Source organism: Chaetura pelagica, unplaced genomic scaffold (assembly GCF_000747805.2).
Source record: "Chaetura pelagica isolate M959 unplaced genomic scaffold, ChaPel_1.0 scaffold350, whole genome shotgun sequence".
NCBI lineage: Eukaryota > Metazoa > Chordata > Aves > Apodiformes > Apodidae > Chaetura > Chaetura pelagica.
The window spans coordinates 930,720-931,918 of NW_009951818.1; the positions used below are offsets into that span (position 1 = coordinate 930,720).

At 59.3% G+C, this 1,199-nt stretch overlaps 1 protein-coding gene across 1 annotated transcript in view; it reads left to right on the forward strand.

The window, feature by feature from the left end:
- The first annotated feature begins 1,126 nt into the window (after nucleotides 1–1,126).
- Nucleotides 1,127–1,199, forward strand: part of MRPL2 (mitochondrial ribosomal protein L2) — a 2,053-nt gene continuing 1,980 nt past the window's right edge. Inside the window, exon 1 of the mRNA XM_010008711.1 lies at nucleotides 1,127–1,193. Coding sequence (XP_010007013.1) covers nucleotides 1,127–1,193 — 67 coding nt within the window. The remainder of the gene's footprint in view (nucleotides 1,194–1,199) is intronic.

The following is a 1,199-nucleotide window of genomic DNA, read 5'->3' on the forward strand; positions in this document are numbered from 1 at the left end:
TTCGGCAGCCAACCACGCTGCAGCAGGGGGAGGGGAGGAGATGCGGCCACGCTCCAGAAACAGGGCGATCTGCCGCTCTCCCGGGAGCGCGGAAAGTGCCACGCACACCAAGCGCTGGGAGCCCTCCTAGGCAACCAACGAGCAGAGCCCCGAGCCGCTCCCACACCCTGGCCAAGGGGACTCTGCCCCACCACCAGGCTGCAGCTTGGATGGCCAAAGTCACCCCTGTCCTGCACCCAGCTAGGGGTTGCTCCATTCTACGCTCAGTCTTTGTGGCAAAAGGTTTTACATCCTATTTGGCATCACCCTCAGCTGTGTCCCCGCTGCCGACTCCATCCTAGCCCCTACAGCCGAGCAGGTGGGACTGCAGAGAAGCCTCCAGCTCTGCGGTTGCTATTGCAGCGCCCACAGAAGCAGCCAGACACAGGACAAGATCGCTGGGAGTCCTCACGTCTCAACACTGCGCAGTGCAGAGCTGGGCCTTCCACTGCATGGAAGCCTCTGTTTGATCTCCAGATGCTTTATGCAGGGAGAGGACAAATGCCAGAGCATCAACAGCATCCAACTTAGTCAGTGGATTGTTGCTACAACCATCCCACCCACAGCAACACGCAACGTTCTCGGCGCTCTCTCTACAACGTTTCATCAGCCTCTGGAGGCACCATGACCCAACCACCTACATCTGCCCGAGTCAGGATTCTTGTCCCTCGCCACAGGCTCCCCCAGAGGGGAAAGGGCTTCAGATATTCCAGCAGGGAGCCCAGCCACGTTGACATGAAGGCTCTCTTTCTTGCTTCAGCTCACAACAAACGCACCTTGACTAAGGCCTCCTACTGCACGCCCTTCCCTAGCTCTGGAGAGCAAACTTGGCTGGCTATGGGGCACTCAATGCTACGGCACCATTAAAAATACATATATTTAATCACGTGAGTTATACAGTAGGAGAGTAAACACGTATTATTTATCTTACGGCGAAAGCCATTCCTGGCAATGAAGACACAGCCTAATTATAGAGCAGTGAATCCCGCGGTCTGCAGCCATGGCTGGGACCTCAGGCTGTGTGGGAGACCACGTCTCCCGTGGGGGCTGCGGGCCGCGCGTGGGGCGGGCAGGAGCGCGGGCAGCGATGCGGCTGGCCCGGCCCGCAGCCCAGCCTGCCCCCGCAGGACACGGGGAACCGCAGCGGCACGAAGGCGGGG